Source organism: Hyperoodon ampullatus (genome assembly GCF_949752795.1).
Source record: "Hyperoodon ampullatus genome assembly, chromosome: 17".
NCBI classification, from domain to species: Eukaryota; Metazoa; Chordata; class Mammalia; order Artiodactyla; family Ziphiidae; genus Hyperoodon; species Hyperoodon ampullatus.
The window spans coordinates 68,377,080-68,397,161 of NC_136930.1; the positions used below are offsets into that span (position 1 = coordinate 68,377,080).

General features: G+C 43.5%; 1 protein-coding gene across 3 annotated transcripts in view; it reads right to left on the reverse strand.

Annotated features, from left to right (window-relative positions):
* ADCY8 (adenylate cyclase 8) overlaps positions 1-20,082 on the reverse strand; it is a gene marked incomplete at both ends in the record, with an annotated part of 222,768 nt that overhangs the window by 142,445 nt on the left and 60,241 nt on the right. For all 3 annotated transcript variants that reach the window (XM_079722270.1, XM_079722269.1, XM_079722268.1), the window contains one exon: positions 6,749-6,879. In XM_079722270.1, coding sequence (XP_079578396.1) covers positions 6,749-6,879 — 131 coding nt within the window. The remainder of the gene's footprint in view (positions 1-6,748; positions 6,880-20,082) is intronic.

The following is a 20,082-nucleotide window of genomic DNA, read 5'->3' on the forward strand; positions in this document are numbered from 1 at the left end:
TACTTACAGAGTGTTAACTGTGGACTTGATACGTTCTAAGAGCTCTACATGTATGAACTCGTTCATTCCTCATAACAACCTATGAGGTAGGACCTAGGATGATCATTTCCATTTACAGATAAGGAAATGGAAGCCTGAGTAACTCTCCCACAGACAAGAAAATCTAGGATTTGAACCAGGCAGGCTGGTTCTGGAATCTACAATGTTTATCACTACAGTAATGCTACCTTTGAAGTAAGCCATCATCATGGCAGGTGGGAAGTGGAAGGGCCCAGAGATCCTCTAGTCCAACTACTCACTTTATGGATCCATTTGCCCAAAACTATTAATATCTATCTGTCTATGGCAGGACAGGTTCATTAATTCATTCATTCAACAGCTAATAAATGGAATGCCTACTATATATGTCAGATACTGGAGATACAGTGGAGAACAGAAAGTACCACCACAGCCCTTATGAAACATGCGGTCTATTGGAAGAAATGGATTCCCTGAGAACAAAGGGCATAAAAGTTTCAGATGCGCTCAGTGTTCCAAAATCATGAATTTTTTTTTTTTTTGCAGGCTTCTGAACACACCATGCTTTATACACTGGTGTTTGTACATGACGTACCTGCTCCCTGGCATAGTTTCTTTCCTGTTGCTACCTATTAAAATCCTACTTGTCCTTTAAGACCCCACTCATATGCTAAGATTCTACGTTTATGGAGATTACCCTAAGCATAGCCTGTCACCCCTATTCTAGCCTCCTGCCCAGCCTGTGCTCCCCTCTGTCATGGCATTTATCACTTGGTAACACAATCATGTGTGCAAAGTGTGCTCCATCTACGAGCTAAAGAACAGGAAGAGAGTTACCTCTGTATCTCATCCCCCAGCACATGGTGGGCCTCATGGTATATTTCCTGAATTGAATCAACAGAAATCTTCAGAATTGAGTCTTCCTTCCTCAGAGTCTGGTCATGGCCACTACTGGTATCTCTTGGGAGCTGGTTAGAAATGCAGATCTCAGGTCCCACCCCAGACCCACTGGATCAGAATCTAATAAGAATTTAACAAGAGCCTTAGGTGATTTGTGTGCACCTTAAAGATGGAGAAGCCCTGGTTTAAGTCATAGTTATGCAATAAGTGTTTGTTGAGCAAAAGACAAGAAGCAGAAACCAGGGCCCTGGTTCTCTCTTGTTCATTCTGCTCCCCCAGGTGCCGGGCTCATGGTCAGTTCTTTTGACTCTAGGTATAAACTTGTAATCTTCCATATGAATGTACCAAAGAGGCCATATTAATTGTCAAATCTAATTTGCTTATATAAGTTGTTTATTTGGCTAAAAATAATCTATGTTACCTATTAGTCACTCTGAATACAGAGTCCTCAAGGAGAATTCACTAGACTCATTAGGAACACTAGCCCTGCATAGACTTTTATTCCTAACTTGTGTTATTGGGCAGGTTATTTAACCGCTCTGAGCTTCCATTTTCTTTATAATAAAGCAGAGATCATTAAAGCTACTCTGCAGGATTACTGAAAGGAGATCACTTGTAAATCACAGCATAGTCCTCAGTAAGTGGAGAGTATGTAACTCCTTGTGGAAATTTTTGGGAATCGGAGAGTGTTTAATAGATGGCCACACAAACAGACCTCCAAAGCCAAGTTCTCTAGCTCCACTCAACTGCATTTTGCTTGTATGTGAAACGGTGGTCTGCAAGGCCAATGTTAAAACCAAGCAGGACCCTGTGGGGCTCCTGGGCACAAAAGCCTTTCTGTGTCCCCCATTTCTTGATTACAGGAAATAGGCTTCACTCAGCCTCCATGACTTTCCCTGAGTTCCAACAAGCACGTTCAAACAGTTGCTAGTTAGGGAAGGGAGGGGATGCAGAGACAAGGGACGAACAGTCAAGAAACAATAGTGCAGCCTTGGGGCAGGGTCCTGGTTCTGCCTCAAGGGATACACATAACAACATCTTTGAGCTGTTTTGCAGATACTGAGACCCTCACCAGGTGGGAGAAGTTAACTGTGTGCTGCCCACAAGCACTCAGACCCCAGACCGGGTGGACCCAGAAGGTTGATGATGCCAACTTCCACTTACCTCCCTGCCAACCAATCAGAAGTGTGTCCACTAGCTGATCACACCCTCTTTGAGCCATTATGATAACACTCCTCACTGCCCCCTCCAGGTTGGTCAGAACACACAGTTTTGAGGGCAGGAGCCCGCTGTGGCCCCCTTTGCCTGGCAAAGCAATAAAGCTATTCTTTTCTACTTCACCCAAAACTCTGTCTCCAAGATTTTATCTGGTGTCAGGGTACAGAGGCCGGATTGGGCTTCAATGTGATGATTGTACATGTTGACAGGCCTGACTAGGAAGAAACAGCCAGTCAAGAAAGTGTGTAGACTAAGTTATGCCAGCAAATGTGTGCAAATGAACATGGCATGGGGTTTGGGGGCAAAAGGAACGGGGGCAGGGAGCTCTGGTAGAGAAGCTAACTGTCCACCAAATCCATGCCTGCCTGTCACTAGCAAAGACCACTAGCAGGGGCTCTGTGCCCCTCTTGTATCAAGGTGGAGCCATGTAATCAGGTCCCATCAATGGAATCTGAGCAGAGTGACAGACGCCATTTCTGGGCTGAGGTGCTAAAGAAGCAGGTGTGCCTTTTCTACCCTTTTCTCTCCAAGAGCTGAATGCCGACAACTTTGAAGCTCAAGGGGGTGATACAGCTATGAAATGCAGGGGGCTTTATCCCTGAATCACCCACTGGCAGGGAATGTAAGCCAGGGGGAGTTGTGTGGATGAATTATATTGAGTTTACATCATTGAAATTGAGAGGTTATTTGTTAGAGCATTCCACTAACTAGCATAAGAAATGCCTTAACTACATGGGGAATAAGGAAAGAGAAGTAGAATTGGGCAGATGGGATTGGAAGCCCAAATGGCTTCTCATAAAAAGCTGAGTGGCCAGGTGGAGCTCCAGAATGAATCTGGTGAAGGCTCATATGTTTGTAGCTGAAATCGACTTGACAGTCCAAATGTTTTGTCCATTTCGAGCAGCTTGGTTTTTGGATTAGGAAACGGAGATCCGGAAAGATGAAGTGATGCAATCGAAGTCTCACAGGGGGCTCATGGAAAGCGTCCTGGGATGAAAACCCTGATCCGCTCGCCCCAGTCCACTCTCGGCCACTCATGTCGCCAGGCGTGGCACCTTTTACTGCACCTTACCCGGACAGGATGCAACGAGCCGTACGAAATATGACCGAGTTAGACATTTATAGCAGACTGTTTTTAGGGAAAGGTCACAAAACCATAACAACAAAAAAGCAACAGAGAAGAAAGAATGAACCAGGTGGGTTTCCTCAAAGACAGTGACGGGGCTTCCCTGGTGGCGCAGTGGTTGAAAGTCCGCCTGCCAGTGCAGGGGACGTGGGTTCGTGCCCCGGTCCGGGAAGATCCCACATGCCATGGAGCGGCTGGGCCCGTGAGCCATGGCCGCTGAGCCTGCGCGTCCGGAGCCTGTGCTCCACAGCGGGAGAGGCCACAACAGTGAGAGGCCCACGTACCGCAAAAAAAAAAAAAAAAAAGACAGTGACAGGATGGGAAATGATTTCAAAAATGCTCCCTTTCCTGCAGTGGGTGTGCTCTGGGGGCTAGGGAACGGAGTGTCGCAGCCGGCCCGACTTTGTTCTCAGACACGGGCTAAGGCCCATCCTCTTCTGCATTTTTCATCTCTGGTCCTATTTTAGTACCCAGCAGCCTTGCAGTGGGCAGGAGGGGCTCCACCGCCCCAAGTTGAGTGCATCTTCCCAGGACCAGCGGGGCTGTGGGCATCTCGCCACCACTGCCTCTGTGAACGGCTGCGCGGGGCCCCTCCAGCTGCCAGGACCTCCGCACATTCTTCTTCCATTTGAAGTGGCTCCTTCACTGCGACCTGAGACTGCTGAGAATGCAAGGCAGCAAACGCAATCTTAATTTAGTGTGGTGCGAAGTTCTGGAAAAGACTCTGGAGCACAAAATCTCAGTTCAATGATTTAAGATAAATGGGCAGGGTGCAGGGTGCAGAAGTAACTTTAGTTCCTCACTAAGGGAAGCACTGAAAATGGATAAGTGCAGGAAGAACTCCAAACACGCCTTTTTCTTTCTTTTTTTTTTTTTGCTGTTCACGGGCCTCTCACTGTTGTGGCCTCTCCCGTTGCGGAGCACAGGCTCCGGACGCGCAGGCTCAGCGGCCATGGCTCATGGGCCCAGCCGCTCCGCGGCATGTGGGATCTTCCCGGACCGGGGCACGAACCCGTGTCCCCTGCATCGGCAAGCGGACTCTCAACCACTGCGCCACCAGGGAAGCCCAAACATGCCTTTTATTGAACTTAAGGCTCCCAAGTATGTTGACGTGGGTGTGCAGGCTTGTTTACTTTTTTCTTTATGAAGCGCAGTTTTTTTTTCTCCTCTTTCTCCGTGGTGACAGACACTTTTGTAATATGTCGTATATATTTTATAAGATGTCTTATTTCATTATACTTTATTAACTTACATACCATTATAATTATATATGAATCATTGTACTATGTCAATACATATTTCATAATATGTCATATATGTCAAATATATGACCTATATTTTGCATTTTTCTTAACTTTATCTCACTGTTCTGCCTTCACTTGTGCTGATTCCTCTGCCTAGGATTCCTTTCTTTGATTTTTGTTTTTCACTTGGTGGACTCAATTTCAAAGAAGGCAAATAAGAATCACCCCTTCTAGGAATGTTTTCTCTACACAACTCCATCCCCACCCCGGCTCTTCCTCTTTTTATGATCTCTTACTGTCCTTTGCTTACTTAATAACAGAACCTCACACTGTATTATAATGACTAGTACTGCCCTGAGCCCATTGTTCTAGAATTGGTATTGACGAGTTCCCACTGTCTGTGGGACAAATAACTAGATCTGGAGTGCATCGAGTTGCTGTTTGACAAGGGGCTCTTTGCAAACTCAAACATCTAAGCCAGTGTAGCTCAATTCTTGGATGAGACCCTGAATGACCTACACTGATATATGTGCTAAAAGGTTGTGTTAGAATCAAGACTTCTGCAAGACTTGCATTCACATAAGTGCCCTGGCATACCAGAAAAGCACCCAGAGATGCTGGTGAGAAGGAAAAGTTGTCTTCCCTCCTACCAAAGTTAGGAGAAAAGGAACTAAGGGGGTACCACTCGTCATTATTATTTTTTTATTTTTATTTTTTTGTGGTACGTGGGCCTCTCACTGTTGTGGCCTCTCCCGTTGCGGAGCACAGGTTCTGGATGCGCAGGCTCAGCGGCCATGGCTCACGGGCCCAGCTGCTCCGCAGCATATGGGATCTTCCCGGACCGGGGCACGAAGCCATGTCCCCTGCATCAGCAGGCGGACTCTCAACCACTGCGCCACCTGCGAAGCCCACCACTGGTCATTTTTAGAGCTGTTCAACCTACAGATGTTCCCCTATATTTGGGAAATTCCCACCCTATGATGTTTGGTAGGAGGGAGATATAGTTCTCCTGTACAAGCTGAAAATGTCAGATATTTGCGTCCTAGTCACTTCTGGGGAATGACTGGGCTCAGCCAATCAGACACATCTGCCTTAGTCTTAACTTGAGATGCAAAGAGGCAGGGGGGTCAGAGAGTGGGGCAGGACAAAGGCAGCCAAATCCAGATCCTGGGGGCTGCGGAGGAATTCTGTGTGCAGAGGAGGCAGCTGTGTGTGGGACAGGGTTGGTAGCACAGGGCACGGATGCTTCAGGTACAGTGGAAGCAGCGTCCTCACCGGCCTAGTGTCCAGCTGTGATTTTGACTGTGCTTTCCTCTTCTTTCCGGCCCATTTCCTGAGCCCGCCTCTCCATCTTTCCCCAGTGACTCTGGGAGCCCCCATGTAGCCCTCCAATGCATTTCTTTTACATCAGCCAGGGTTGGATTCTTTTTCTGCTTGCAACCAGGAAACATGTCTGAAACAATCTACAATATGCTTAATGCTCTACTATATGCTTATGTCAGTCCTGTGCTTTGTATATATCTTCACTCACATAATCTACATAAACCCCTGTAAGGTGGCTATTAAAGCGCCCATTTTACAGAGAAGGATTCTGAGAGTCATGTATGTAAATTGCCCAAGGTCATACACAAGGAAGAGGCAGAACTGGGATTCTAAACAGGTCTGTCTCACTGAAGAGGTATATTGTCTGGCACAGTGCTGGGCAAAGAGAGGGCATTGATGGATGGATGGATGAAGGGATGGATGGTTGGGTGTGTGAATGGGTGGAAGGGTCAGTGGATGCAGAATGGATGGATGGGTGAATGAGTGACCAAAAATATGTTTGCAAAAGAAAAATAAGCTGTAGTCCTTTTTTTGGCATTGTTTTAAAGACACTTATAAGGAATATAAAGAACAGACCTATGTAATCACCCCTGAGGCCTCCAGATCACATTCTGGAATTATTTTTCCCATCATAGTGTAACAGGCTTTTGCCTTTCCTACTCAAAATGTAAAGGCAGGCAAGCCTACTTCAGGGGAGCCAGGTGGTAAGTCAATTAGCAAATTTAACAGCAGACACTCTTCTCGAGCCTCAATTTGGAAATGTAGAACTCTCTGATGAATAATCACTACTTAATGAATTACTCAACCAAATGAAGAAAGGCGCTGACATTCGGGCAGACAGAAGTCATGGCCGTGAGGTGAGAGCAGCCAGGAGCACGTGGATCACGCAGAGAACTGGGCGAGGTGTCCCGTTTCTCACCTGACATTCTCGTAGCGATGGATGTAGATCCGGTGGAACTGATGCTGCAGGTGCTCGTCTTCCACGTTGGTCATGTCATTGATCATCTCCAGGACGACAAACCGAGGGAGCACAGACAGCACAAGCCGCTCCTGGGACACACGAATATAAGGGTGAGAACTAAAGTATTGCCTGCCATATTGGCAAACAAAAGATGGTGCAGCCGTCAAGCCATTACGTTACAGCTGCCTGGATGGTGAGCCCTAAGGGAACCCAGGATGGAGACAAACGGCCTGCCCGCTGGCAAGCCCATCTAGCAGTCAGCTGCTGCAGCCCCCTACAAAGCTGCACCCTGAGGAAACTCAGGATGAGAAAACACAGGATGCTGGCCCCAGAGAGCTGAGCTGCATATCAAAAGCGTGATTTCAATGAGCCCAGTCTCTTGTATCTTCCTATACATAGAAAAGCACTAAACTGCTTAACTTGAGATATCTGGTGTTTTTTTCTTTTCTTTTCTTTTTTTTTTTGTAGTACACGGGCCTCTCACTGCTGTGGCCTCTCCTATTGTGGAGCACAGGCTCCGGACGAGCAGGCTCAGTGGCCATGGCTCACGGGCCCAGCCACTCTGCAGCATGTGGGATCTTCCCAGACCAGGGCACGAACCCGCGTCCCCTGCATTGGCAGGTGGACTCTCAACCACTGCGCCACCAGGGAAGCCCTCTGGTTTTCTTTAATTAACAGTAATCCTTTGATGTTCCAACTACCTGGTATTTTGTTGCAAAAAACTCCTATATATCCTGGCTCCCTCCCACTCCCCTTGCCTCTTTGGAACAGTTTTCTCAGCGTTATCTGAGATGCTGTGTCCCAGGCTTGATGTCCTCAGAAAGTCTGCTGAATAAAACAAAACTCTCAACTTTCAGGTTGTGAATTTTTTTTCAGTTGACGAGGGACAGTCTTGTTAGGCTGACCACTGGGTCTCAGGAGGGTGGATGGACCGTGCAGAAGTAATGGGGCTCTTGACTGAACTTCTCGAGGCATTGCTGCTTTCGTACCATCCTATGAACATGACAAATATCTATGGAGTACTTGTTATTTGCCAGGCACTGTGCTGAGTGTTGGGTATACAGTGGTGAACCAGATGAATGACAGCCCTACGGCTGTGGAGCTTACATTCTAATAAGGAATACAGACATTAAATACACACACCCAAACATGCCCACGCATATTAACAAAATGGGACAAGCGCCAAGCAAGGACAGGTCATGATCAGAGAGTATGATGGTTGATAACAGGATTCAAATAGGGGCTTAGGAATGACCTTTCTGAGCAACTGATATGTAAACAGATACATGAAAGTTTGGAATGAGCCAGCCCTTTGTGGTACAAGGAGGAGGGAGCTCCAGGAAGAGGAAACAGCAGGTGCAAATGTCCTGATACAAACAGAGAGCAATGGTGTGCCTGGAGGGTGGTGACAGAGGGGTGTGGTGACAGTCAATGAGGTTGGAGGTGTAGATAAGTGTGTCAGGCCTGCCTGAGAAGCTAGCATTTAATTCCAAGTAAAGCTGGAAGGCACCACGTGATACTAAGCAGAGGAGTGACGTAAGCTGATTGATGTTTTAAAAGATCACCCTTGGACTTCCCTGGTGGCACAGTGGTTAAGAACCCGCTAGCCAGTGGAGGGGACACGGGTTCGAGCCCTGGTCTGGGAAGATCCCACATGTCGCGTAGCAGCTAAGCCCGTGTGCCGCAACTACTGAGACTGCGCTCTAGAGCCTGCGAGCCACAACTACTGAGCCCATGAGCCGCAACTACTGAAGACCGCGTGCCTAGAGCCCGTGCTCTGCAACAAGAGAAGCCACCGCAATGAGAAGCCCGTGCACCACGACGAAGAGTGGACCCCGCTCGCCGCAACTAGAGAAAGCCTGTGCAACTAGAGAAAGCCTGCGCAACTAGAGAAAGCCTGCGTGCAGCAATGAAGACCCATGCAGCCAAAAATAAACAAATAAATAAATAAATTTATTAAGAAAAAAAAATATCACCCTTGGCTGTGGTTTGGAGAATGAATTATGAGAAGGGGGCCAAGGGTAGGGGCAGGGAGACCAGCTGGGGGAGCTCCTGCAGTGGTCCAGGGGAGAGGTGATGGGGGGATAAGGTCTATAGGACTGGCAACCAATAGGGATGGCAGGAGAGAAAGAGGGCGTAACCGTGGTGATGACTAGGTTTTGAGTTTGGTTGATGGGGAGGGTGCGCTCCATTCACTGAAACAGGGCGCACAGGAGAGGAACCAGTCTCGGAGACATTAACTCTTTATCGAGAGGAGAGGAAATGAGACACACACCTCCACAAATTAGGGACCTAACACTTGACAGCATAATATTCTTCCATTGTGATCAACACAGCAGATAAAAACAAAATAACTTTTTAACTAGCAACATGAACTAAATCCTAAAAAGATCTTGTGCTGTGGAAATGAGGCAAGAATCTGCTTCTTTTTTTTTTCCTATAATTTGCTCTAGTGTGGAATGGAGTTTAAGACAGGTGTATTTTATTATTATTAATTTTTAAATTTAGGTGTAGTTGATTGACAATGCTGTGTTAATTTTTGCACTACAGTAAAGTGATTCAGTTATACATGTATACATATATATGTGTACATATATGCATATATATACACATTCTCTTTTAAAATATTCTTTTCCATCATGATTCACCAGAGGGTATTGAATATAGTTCCCTGTACTATACAGTAGGACCTTGTTCTTTATGATTCTATATATTGATGCAATAGGTTATATCTGCTCACCCCAACCTCCCACTCCATCCCTCCCCCAAACCGCTCCCCGTAAGACGGGTACATTTTAACCACCATAGTTTCTCATATCTTCATAGATATTTATGGACCCTAAGCATTTTCAGCATCCATTCTTTTATTTGTTCCTTGCACAGCCCTGAAAATAATCAGGCACAAATAATTATCTTCATTTAACAGACAGACTGAGTCAAGTCAAATTACCTGCATGACCTGAACAGTTACCAAGGGTCAGTGGCAGGATGCAGTCCTTCACCACGTTCTTCCTGGATGGGATTCGTGGTGAGATGGGCAAAGCCCCAGGTTTTGAGTCTGACTGGAGTTTGGGTCCTGCCTCTATCCATTTAATAGTAACATAGCATTAGGCGAGCGACATGATCTTTCTGTGACAAGTGCCAAGCAAGGACAGGCCATGATCAGAGAGTATGATGGTGGTGGAAAATAGTAACCTACTACATAACCTACTACTCAATTTTTTTGAAAATTCAATGAAATAAAATATGTGAGGGGCCTGGTGTTTATTCCCTCCTGCTTCCTCTCTGCTCTACTCAACCCTGCCTTCATGGGAAGGGCTTTATTAATGAAGTGTCCACAGAGCTTCACACGACGAGGCTTTTTCCTCTCTTGAAAGCCGTCCCATCATGGGGCTGAGAGACGTCTGCCGCATGTCCATTTCATGTTCATTATGCTGTCTGTAACTTCCCAGGTAATTGTGACCCTGTTCCTGCAATCGCTGAGGGGTGGGAGCTGGTGCTCATCACAGCTTTGAAGCACTTGAAGCCTCAGAACAGTAGGTGCTAAATAAATATTTCCTAAACAAATGAGTGAACCCAGAGAAGGTGGAGACTGTGTCCAGCTCATGACTGCAACGCCTCCAATGGCCACCCTGGTACAGGATAATTATTTGTTAAATAGATTCTTTGGCAATACACATTCAATCTTCAAGTATGACATAGATGCTTTATGGGAGACTTTCAAAATAAAATTTTAATAGCAAAATTCTCCAGCACCCAGGCTTGCCAGTCTCTGGCTAGCCCTGCTACTGGCAACTGCCCCAGGTCCTGCCTCTGTAAAGCATTTTCTGGCAGGCAATGGGAAATTGCCTGGAGTCTGCTTATAAAAGCGCATTTTCAGCACTTTTGCTTCCCTTGGATTTGTTCACTGCTTGAGAAACATCATTCAAATGCGCTGAAGACACAATCTGAAAAAAAATGGGAAAGTTTGCCCCTTAATACAATTCCCAACCCTTGCTGAGACATAATGTCTCATTTTCTGACTTTGGAGATCAGAAGTACAAGAATCTCTCCTGAAGCCAGACTGTGGCCCAGGGTGGCCTTTGTGCTCACATTCTGCACATCTTTTTCTCCCTGGGTATTTTGCACTTGCATGAAAAGGGACCCTGGGTTGATTTCAAGTGCATCAGTGGCTCCTGCCTGGATTTTCCTCTCATCTCCTACAACTTGCTCTATTCATGTCATCAAAATGGCGTAATGGGCAACAATTGCTACAGTGAACCCTTAGCGGGAAGTCAAGGTGAAAACCGTGAAGGATTCAGGATCTTCAGTCTATGCAAATACTTGTCGTAGAGAAGAGAAAGAGAGCAAGGCAGTCCTCTGATGCAGGCAGTGCTTCTGGGCAGTTATTCTGAATGGCTCAAGGAAGAACTCGCCACTCTCAGGCTCTTGCAAACCGAGACACCTCCCATTTATCTCTCTCTACTGCAGGTCAAGCAGTGGTAACTGCAGTAAAGGTCCAGGCACTGATGAGAGACTTATCCTGGGTTTATAGATAATGTCTTACTTAAAAGTGATCGCTCATTATGTAGCATGTCAAGTGCTTTGCATCCAGTATCTAATCAAAACCTCACATTAATTGTAGTAGGTTACTATTTTCATCGCATATTATATATGAGATACTGAGATTTAAAGAATTTAAGTGAAATGAGGCAGCCTGGAGTCATGCACTCGGTAAGTGCATAGTGAAGACTCAAGCCCATTTCTTTTTTCTTTAAAACTTAGATTGTAATTCATCCATTTATTCACTGATTTACCATGTCAAGGAGTAGGTGCTGCATGACAGGTGCAGTCTGGACATGGAGAATCAGCAGTAGACAAAACCAGACATGGTACTCACCTTTGTAGAGCTAATGTTCTAGAGGTAATGAATGGTAAATAAAAATACTGAGTAAGAATAAGAGATGCTGTTTACATGAAAATGGAATCGAATGCTTTGGAAAGACTTGGTAATACTGAGTAGCTAGAACATTGCAACCAACCTAGATGTCGGCAAGCCAGCCATACAAATTAGTGGGAGAAATAATAAAAATCCAGAAGTCATTCTGATAATTTTGTGAGTACATTGAAATATTTGGCTCCATTTTAAAGAACTAGAAATCATGGCTGATGCACTATTAGCTGTGGTCTCTGTAAGAAGCAGTAGATCTCTGCTAAGGAAAATACCTGGGCCTTATTATTATTATTTTTTTTACACACACACACTGTATTTTATTTTTACAAGAGATAAATAAACTGACACCAAGCATTGTAAATGGATGACCACAACAAAAGCAACAATGACTGCAATTACCAAACACGAAACACACTCATACTGTGTCATAATATTGACATTCAGTCCAGTAATCCTCCACTCTAACAGCTCCTTTACTCTGCAGTGAAAGTTGATTTGTATATTTTTTGCCTCTGAGTCCCTGTGGGATTTTTTTTAAATTCAAACAGAAAGTCACAAAAGTTATAATCATCCTCATCAGTTGACACAGTCCCATGTAATTAAGTTTTTTAATCTTGATCTTTTGTTACCACTTTTATGAATTCATCAGTTTTCCATTAGAGTTCTGAAAATGCTTATTCATTCAGTTCAGCAGTATAGTCAGTTACCAGAAACCTGTACTCTGAAAAGACTTGTCAGAGTCTTTTCCATGAATTCCTTGAAGATGAAACCCTTTTATGGGAGGAACATTTTTGCAAAAGCATCAGAGTATACCCAGAACTGTCTGTAAATGACAAAAGACTTAAAAATGACCACGGTTAAAGATTTGATGAAAGCTCATAATAATGCAATTGACAAGGAAATTTAATTATTGCTGAGATATACATTTTAAAGTAATAACTAGAATTATGACTTATAACATTATACTAGAACATATAAGATTTTTAGAAATTTCATGTAATGTCTGAAACATTTATATTAACATATTTCCATACAAATAACCCAAAGAAAGTTTACTATTAGTTTTTTGTCTGTTTTTTGTTTTTTTTTTTATACTGCAGGTTCTTATTAGTCATCAGTTTTATACACATCAGTGTATACATGTCAATCCCAATCACCCAATTCAGCACACCACCATCCCCACCCCACTGCAGTTTTCCCACCTTGGTGTCCATACGTTTGTTCTCTATATCTGTGTCTCAACTTCTGCCCTGAAAACTGGTTCATCTGTACCATTTTTCTAGGTTCCACATACCTACGTTAATATACGATATTTGTTTTACTCTTTCTGACTTACTTCGCTCTGTATGACAGTCTCTAGGTCCATCCACGTCTCAACAAATGACTCAATTTCATTCCTTTTTATGGCTGAGTAATATTCCATTATATATATGTACCACAACTTCTTTATCCATTCATCTGTCGATGGGCATTTAGGTTGCTTCCATAACCTGGCTATTGTAAATATTGCTGCAATGAATATTGGGGTGCATGTGTCTTTTTTTTTTTTTTTGCATGTGTCTTTTTGAATTATAGTTTTCTCTGGGTATATGCCCAGTAGTGGGATTGCTGCATCATATGGTAATTCTATTTTTAGTTTTTTAAGGAACCTCCATACTGTTCTCCATAGTGGCTGTATCAATTTACATTCCCAGCAACAGTGCAAGAGGGTCCCCTTTTCTCCACACCCTCTCCAGCATTTGTTGTTTGTAGATTTTCTGATGATGGCCACTGTGACTGGTGTGAGGTGATACCTCATTTTAGTTTTGATTTGCATTTCTCTAATAATTAGTGATGTTGAGCAGCTTTTCATGTGCTTCTTGGCCATCTGTGCATCTTCTTTGGAGAAATGTCTATTTAGGTCTTCTGCCCATTTTTGGATTGGGTTGGTTGTTTCTTTAATATTGAGCTGCATGAGCTGTTTATATATTTTGGAGATTAATCCTTTGTCCGTTGATTTGTTTGCAAATATTTTCTCCCATTCTGAGGGTTGTCTTTTCATCTTGTTTATGGTTTCCTGTGCAAAAGCTTTGAAGTTTCATTAGGTCCCATTTGTTTATTTTTGTTTTTATTTCCCTTTCTCTAGGAGGTGGGTCAAAAAGGATCTTGCTGTGATTTATGTCATAGAGTGTTCTGCCTATGTTTTCCTCTAAGAGTTTAACATTGTCTGGCCTTACATTTATGTCTTTAACCCATTTTGAGTTTATTTTTGTGTATGGTGTTAGGGAGTGCTATAATTTTCATTCTTTTACATGTAGCTGTCCAGTTTTCCCAGCACCACTTATTGAAGAGACTGTCTTTTCTCCACTGTGTATTCTTGCTTCATTTATCAAAGATAAGATGACCATATGTGCGTGGATTAATCTCTGGGCTTTCTATCCTATTCCATTGATCTATATTTCTGTTTTTGTGCCAGTACCATACTGTCTTGATTACTGTAGCTTTGTAGTATAGTCTGAAGTCAGGGAGCTTGATTTCTCCAGCTCCGTTTTTCTTTCTCAAGATTGTTTTGGCTATTCGGGGTCTTTTGTGTTTCCATATAAATTATGAAATTTTTTGTTCTAGTTCTGTGAAAAATGCCAGTGGTAGTTTGATGAGGATTGCATTAAATCTGTAGATTGCTTTGGGTAGTCTAGTCATTTTCACAATGTTGATTCTTCCAATCCAAGAACATGGTATATCTCTCCATCTATTTGTATCATCTTTAAAGAAATTCTCAGTTTCTTTCTTAAAAAATGCTTTTAAATTAGGTGTGGGCATGAAATTTGCAACAGACGGGAAACAAGGAAAATTCTACACTGGTTCTGTTCTCAGATTGCTCTAAAAGTAGTTTTAAATTATTTGCCCTCTTTTATGGTCAATCCAGTTTGAGTGTGGTTTATGCAATATAGAGAGTATAGAATTCCCTTCAATGGACCCATACTCACATCCAGCTGAAATAAACTATTTTAAGCATGGATTATTTTTTAAAAATACATATTTTATTTTTCTCCTCGTTTATTCTACTACCACTTTTGAAATATGCCTTCAACTCTCTCCAGGCTACAAGTCATACCTTCCCTTCAGCATTAAAGTTATTAGGTTGTGTTAAATTTCCAATTCCAATTTCTTTAGTCAAAATTCCCTGGACAGATTTATGAGATAAAATGTCCCCACACGACTGTTCGGCTGCTCTTCAGCTTCTCCCGGCTGGATCAAAGGTGTTGAGGGCAATGATGGTGATTGATTTCTTCTATCTGAACTGCCTCTGGAAATGTTAATAGTATGCAAATGAGTGCAGAATTATGGCCTCTCTTGGAATCAAGGAGAGTATTTTAAATTAGTACTGCACAGGGATGCCAGATATAAGAACACAAATAGCAAGAAGAAAAACTATAGTTACTAGAATTGCAGCGTCTTCTATTGTAAAACTCAGGCTGTGGCCCAGGTGGTCCAACAGTTCAAGGACCAACTATGATGACCAACTCTCATCTGTATTGCTTGATTTCCTCACAGCAACCTTGAGAGATTATCATTTTTGACAGATAAAGGATCCAACATTCACAGAGTTTAAGTGGTGCACCCAAGGTCACCCAGACATGGAGTTGGAACTAGCAATCAAATCCAGGTTTGTTCTTCTGCAAAGCTTTCACTCTTCCTGCCATGCCAGAAGCTGCAAATAATGTGCTAGAAAGATTGCAAAGAACTAGGCAGCCAGATGGCTGCAAGAGTTGCAAGGGGGGTAAACACAAATCCTTTGAGTGAAGTCAGCTGCCAGGAGGCTCAAAGGCCATTAGCCCTTCGTGTCTGTTCACTGCTCAAAATCTTACTGAAAGAGGGGATCACGGTGCTAACTGCAACACTAGGCAGCATGATAAGAACCCATGTTAAGTAAAAATATCTAAGTGCCAAGGAAAAAGAAGTAGTTCATGACTGGAAACAGCAGAGGAGGCTTTCTAAAGGGAGGACGTCTCAGCATCGGTTTGGGTCATTGGCGAGATTTTCACAGAAATAGCCCTAACATTTGTGGAGTTCTTTATAGTTGAAATAACACTTTTTCAGGCAAATAACGTAAGTTATTTGTCTCTCAGAATGCCCCCGTGGGTTAGGATATGCATTATCATTTCTAATTGAGAGATGAAGAAACATGCACAAAGTGATTTGACAAGTTGTTCAAAGTCACAAGAACAAGTTGGAAGTTGACATGGGATGAGCATCTAAGCTGGCACTGTCCAGGAGAAATAGAATATGAGCCGTCTATGGAATTAAAAAATTCTTAGTTCACACATAAAAAAGGAAAAAGAAACAGCTGAAATTCATGTCAATGGTATATTCTATTTAATCTTGTATACCTCAAATATATCATTTCCATGTGTAATCAGCATGGAACCGATATGTAAAAAGTTATCAATGAGATAATTTGCATTTCTTTTTTTTTTCTTGGTATTGTCTTCGAAATCTGATGTGTACTTTATGCTCACAGCACATCTCAATTTAGACTAGGCACATTTCAGGTGCTCAATATGCACACGTGGGTGGTAGCTACTCTATCAGACAGAGCAGGGTTTTTCTGATTCCTTGTCTTTCTGCTCTGCTAAACTGTCTCACAAGTACAGATGGAGGGAGATGGGCATCTCATGCAAAGGGAACAGTAGGAGAGGTAATCGTGGAGGGATGCAATTGGTACCTCAAAACGTGTAATGAAAGAGTTTAATAAGGAGTTAAGGAACACAACAATGGGTGCTCGAGCACCCCAAAACTAGGAAGAGTAGAGCTACAAACACTCCTGGGGCCTGGAAAATCCTGTAGCCTTAGGAAATGGCTGCCTGAGAGAAACTGTGGCCTTTGGTAGAGAAATGGAAGCACTGTTAGTCCACCATCCAGCCGGGTAGACAGTGGGGAGATAAATCCAATGGCTTCTTTGCCTTTCCATCCTCAAGTCTCTAGCCAGTGCCTCTCATTGTCCAAACTCGACCAGCAGTTAGAGGTAGCGAGCCTGTTGATGCATCCATAAAGGTTAGCCTCCTGAGGCACAGAGAAAGGCAGAGAAGGACACAGCCTGGACCTGGAGGGCAAGAAATCAAAGGCACAGAAGTGTGGGGCATGTTTACTGGTTTGGATGGAGAGTAACAGTACAAGGACAGTGGTAGCAAGTGACACGATTGAAAAGTCGGGCAGGAGCCAGGTAGTGGATGGATTGTACTACAGCGCAAATGAGATTGGTTTAGTCTACAGGCAGTAGCAATCCATGGGGGGCTTTAGTGTGAAATCTTCTATAATCAAAATTGGGCACAAGAAGATGACCCTGGCAGGCATTACACCCTGTGTTGGGGTTTTGAGATGTGAGTTCGTTTCATCCCGCACCTCTCCAATGAACCTGCTGAGAAACAGATACAAGAGGCAGACAGGAATCAAGACACTTTATTACTAGCAAAAAAGATGGGGACCAGGCTTCCCTGGTGGCGCAGTGGTTGAGAGTCCACCTGCCTATGCAGGGGACACGGGTTCGTGCCCCGGTCCGGGAAGATCCCACATGCCACGGAGCGGCGGGGCATGTGAGCCATGGCCGCTGGGCCTGCGCGTCCGGAGCCTGTGCTCCGCAATGGGAGAGGCCACAGCAGTGAGAGGCCTGCGTACCGCAAAAAACAAAATAAAATAAATAAATAAATAAAAGAAAAGTTGGGCACCGTGGCTGCAAAGTGAGTGAACAATGGGGGTCCTAGGCCTTCTGTTTGTACTAGCTACAGCTCCTCAGCCAGAGACGGAGCATCTGGGCCACTGTGGGGCTCACTGAATCAGTGGGCTCCCTATGGGGAGGAAAGCAGCCTGTATGGGCAGGCTCCCAGCAGAGAGAGGAGGATCCGCATTCTTACCCCACATAAGGCCTGGACATGAATACATTACACGGGACCCCTACTCTCTGTGAGATGGAGAGGGACAAGTATAGATGCAGAGAGAACAGCAGCCCATGCTCCATACATTCCTATGAGGTCTCATATATGTGTAGAGACTCCCATTTCACAGATTGGAAAGAAAATGGGAAGAAGCGAAATACAGCTTCTTTTTCCAGAATAATTTTAGGGTGGAGTGACTCCAGGTGGTTAGAGCAGTTCACACTCGTTAGAAACTGGTTAGCGTGTTAGGAAGCTATTCTGTGGGAGGACTTAAATAGTGTTAGAAAAAGAAATATAGGGACAGTTAGTAAATGCATGGGATTATGGCATCAACAGGAATTGGTACCACAGTTGATGTGGATGAATCAGGGACAAGGAAGTGCTATTAGAAAGAAAATGCATGTTGGGGGGATGAGAGGATCAAGGACAGGCTGAGCCAGTGGTACCTGTGAGAGATGCAGCTGAAGCTGTCCGGCAGGATGTTGATGCTGGGCATCTGGAGCTCAGAAAATAATATGGCGTTAGAGATACTGACATGGAACCATCCAAAGTGATGGTTGAAGTCATGATAAATCCCCAAAAGAGAAACAAGAGATAAAATGGCTAGTTAATGGTTCTTTAAATTTAAAAGAATTAAAATAAAAAATCAATTCCTCAGTCACACTAACTATATTTCACGTGCTGATAAATAGTTAGATGTGGTTAGTGGTATTTGGAAAACAAAGATACAGAATATTTCCAATCAACACAGGAAATTCTATTGGACAGTACAGTTGTGGAGTATTACATATTTGGTGAGGACAGTGATTGGAATAACACTTTACTTTTTCTCCCCAACACACCTGAAAGAAAAGAAATGAAACTACGAAAGAAATGGCACACAGAGACAGAGAAGCTTTCAAGGAGTAAGATGATCAAGAAGATGCCTCCAGGTAAACTATAGTTTTGAAAATGTTGCTTAGGCAGAACTCTACCTAGGCTGAAGTCATTTATTTAAAGGAATAAGAGAAAAGTAAACTTGGACTGGTAGATGGAGGAAGTTAACGTTGTTAATTGTCAAGGAAAGATCAGACTCCTGGTTTGGAGAACAAGGACCCAAAAATCACATCATGGGAAGAGAGTGTTTCCCAAATCTATTTATTCACATCTATTTTTGAGTAAACGGACATTTCACAAACACAATTAGAGCACTCATTAAATGTTGATTGTCTCTGCTTTTCTTCTTAGCTTGAGTTTTCCCCCTCTTGGATCCACAGTTATTGTGAAGAGCACAAATGAAACATGTATCCAATCCTCAAAGAGTTTATAGTGTAGAAGGAAAAATACAGCAAGAGCATAGCAGAATGTAGAAGGAGATTAATTCCCCAAAGAAATACACAAATGAAACACTCAAGGAGGTCACAACTAGGTGGAAGAGAGAGGGTCTTGGTGGAGGAGGTGAACTTTGAGCTGAGTTTTGAAGAGTGGATAAGGTTTAAGGATGAAAGGAATTTTATATCAGGTGGGGGAAAAGCATAAGCAAAGGCACGAATGTAATAAGATAAGAAGAATATTCAGGAAACTGAGAATGTTCCACTATAAACTAGAGAATAGTTAATATGAAATATATGAATAACAGATAAGGATGAACATGATGGTCTTTTTTTTTTGAATTTATTTATTTTATTTTTGCTGCGGGCGGGCTTTCTCTAGTTGCGGTGAGCAGGGGCTACTGTTTGTTGAGGTGCGCGGGCTTCTCATTGAGGTGGCTTCTCTTGTTGCGGAGCACGGGCTCTAGGTGCACAGGCTTCAGTAATTGTGGCTCACGGGCTTAATTGCTCCGTGGCATGTGGGATCTTCCCCGACCAGGGCTCGAACCCACATCCCCTGCATTGGCAGGCAGACTCTTAACCACTGCACCACCAGGGAAGCCCCGAACATGATGGTCTTGTTCATGGCACATGGGTGGTCTTCAATGTAAGAGAAGGAGAATAGCACAGAAAGGTTTTTCTGGCGCATAATGAAAAGACCTATCTAATTGGAGCAGGAAAAACAAATATTCTGAGGTTCTGCAAATTCCAGGTCAACTTTGATTCTTCTTTGAATGAATGAATGTCAAGGCTCTGCCTTACTAGGTAACAGTTATCTACAGCTTGAAAAAACACTTCCCTAGATGCTATTGGGCACCAACATGCATCCAAACAACCAACTCAAAACTCTGTAAGAAACCCAACTTTCTCACCCAATCTATTGTCCAAACCATTAGCTTACACCAATATTGTCTGACAAAGATGTTTAAGTTAAACAAAATTGTTTTAATAGAGCTAAAACATCTGCTGCATTTAATAATCTCCCTGCTGTTGCAACATATGGCATCATCAGAAACTTTATTCCAGGGCCCTCAGAGCTTCAGAGATACCTCAAAATGCCATGATTACCATAAGTAGGTTTCGGCAATTCTCAAAGCT